This window comes from Myotis lucifugus, unplaced genomic scaffold, assembly GCF_000147115.1.
Source record: "Myotis lucifugus unplaced genomic scaffold, Myoluc2.0 scaffold_167, whole genome shotgun sequence".
In the NCBI taxonomy this organism is placed as follows: domain Eukaryota; kingdom Metazoa; phylum Chordata; class Mammalia; order Chiroptera; family Vespertilionidae; genus Myotis; species Myotis lucifugus.
The window spans coordinates 518,674-520,425 of NW_005871215.1; the positions used below are offsets into that span (position 1 = coordinate 518,674).

The 1,752-nt window shown below is 44.6% G+C and overlaps 1 protein-coding gene across 1 annotated transcript; it reads left to right on the forward strand.

Moving 5' to 3' along the window:
* Positions 1–293: 293 nt before the first annotated feature.
* On the forward strand, positions 294–941 carry LOC102429423 (ras-related protein Rab-4A-like). The gene is given in 3 exon segments (XM_014462030.2): positions 294–678; positions 681–915; positions 917–941. Coding segments are annotated over 3 exon segments (645 nt in total).
* The last annotated feature ends 811 nt before the right edge of the window (positions 942–1,752 follow it).

Sequence of the window (1,752 nt, forward strand, 5' to 3'; positions counted from 1 at the left end):
TGACCGTAGTTAATTCTTACAAAGACCAAGCTAAGCTGGCATTATCTCCATTTTGCAGTTGAGGAAACACACTCAGAGATTCAGATTCACATTATTTCCACATTTGATCTTCAAAATAATTCTGAGAAAAGTAGGGCAGGCATTCTCTTCATTTCAAAAGAAGTTACAGGTAAATTAAGGCGCAGAGAGCCCAATGATCTACTCAAGTGGTTTTCAGTGCCAAAGCTAAAAACCCACTGCTCTGGTGGCTGGCGCTGCAGCCATGACCTGCAAGAGGTGGCGCTGCTCTCAAGATGTCACAGAAGGCCATCTCCGAGACCTACAATTTCTTGTTTAAGTTCCTGGTTATTGGAAATACAGGAACTGGCAAGTCGTGCCTGCTTCATCAGTTTATTGAAAAAAAAAAATTCAAAGATGACTCCAATCATACCGTAGGAGTGGAATTTGGTTCAAAGATAATAAATGTTGGTGGTAAATACGTGAAGTTGCAGATATGGGATACAGCCGGCCAAGAGCGATTCAGGTCTGTGATGACCAGAAGCTACTACAGAGGCGCCGCTGGGGCCCTGCTCGTTTATGACATCACCAGCCGGGAATCCTACAATGCGCTTACTAATTGGTTAACAGATGCCAGAATGCTCGCCAGTCAGAACATCGTGATCATCCTCTGTGGAACAAAATGGACCTGGACACAGACCGGGAAGTGACTTTCTTAGAAGCCTCCAGATTTGCTCAAGAAAATGAACTGATGTTTTTGGAAACAAGTGCACTGACGGGGGAGAATGTGGAAGAGGCCTTTGTTCAGTGTGCAAGGAAAATACTTAACAAAATCAAATCAGGTGAGCTGAACCCAGAAAAGATGGGCTCAGGCATCCAGTATGGAAATGCAGCCTTGAGACAGCTGCGCTCGCCCCGCGGGTGCTCAGGAGTGCGGCTGCTAGATGCGGCTGGGAGGGTAGAGGTGTTCAGACAGTGGTATTTGGGAAACAATTGTTGGGGCTTGAAGACTTTTTTTTTACCACCATCCTTTTCTACTTTATACAGAAGTAGATCTTTGTGCGGGGGAAAAAGAGAAATGATTGTGTGTATGTTAGCCTGTAAAAGTACAGCAAACCACGTGGTAAATCAAATTCAATGGACAATACCATTGATGTGTACATGTATGTAAACTGTCCTGTTCCATGGTTTCCCTTTCCCCTTGGGTTAATCCTGGCTATGTACTGTACATACTTGAGCCCCCATGTCCTTACAGCATGGTATCTCATGTACGATATAATAGAATGTTACACTAATAAATAAATAATAAAAACCCACTGCTCTCTTTTTATAATTAATATTTATGTCACCTTTATTATCCTGAAATCAAATCAAATCACAAATAATGTAACACCCATAACTGTGACAACTAAAACTGACACACAAATATCAAAGTGCCACCTAGGAGACTGGATGCCCTAGGCCCGTGGTCAGCAAACCGCGGCTCGCGAGCCACATGCGGCTCTTTGGCCCCTTGAGTGTGGCTCTTCCACAAAATACCACGTGCGGGCGCGCGTACAGTGCGATTGAAACTTCGTGGCCCATGCGCAGAAGTCTGTTTTCAGCCTGGGCGAGTCTATTTTGAAGAAGTACTGTAGATATTTGGCTCTGTTGACTAATGAGTTTGCCGACCACTGCCCTAGGCTAAGACCCATCCAAAGTCAAAGGCAGAGCCAAGTCTCAAATTTAGGTCACCAGACTTTTGGAGCATGGCTC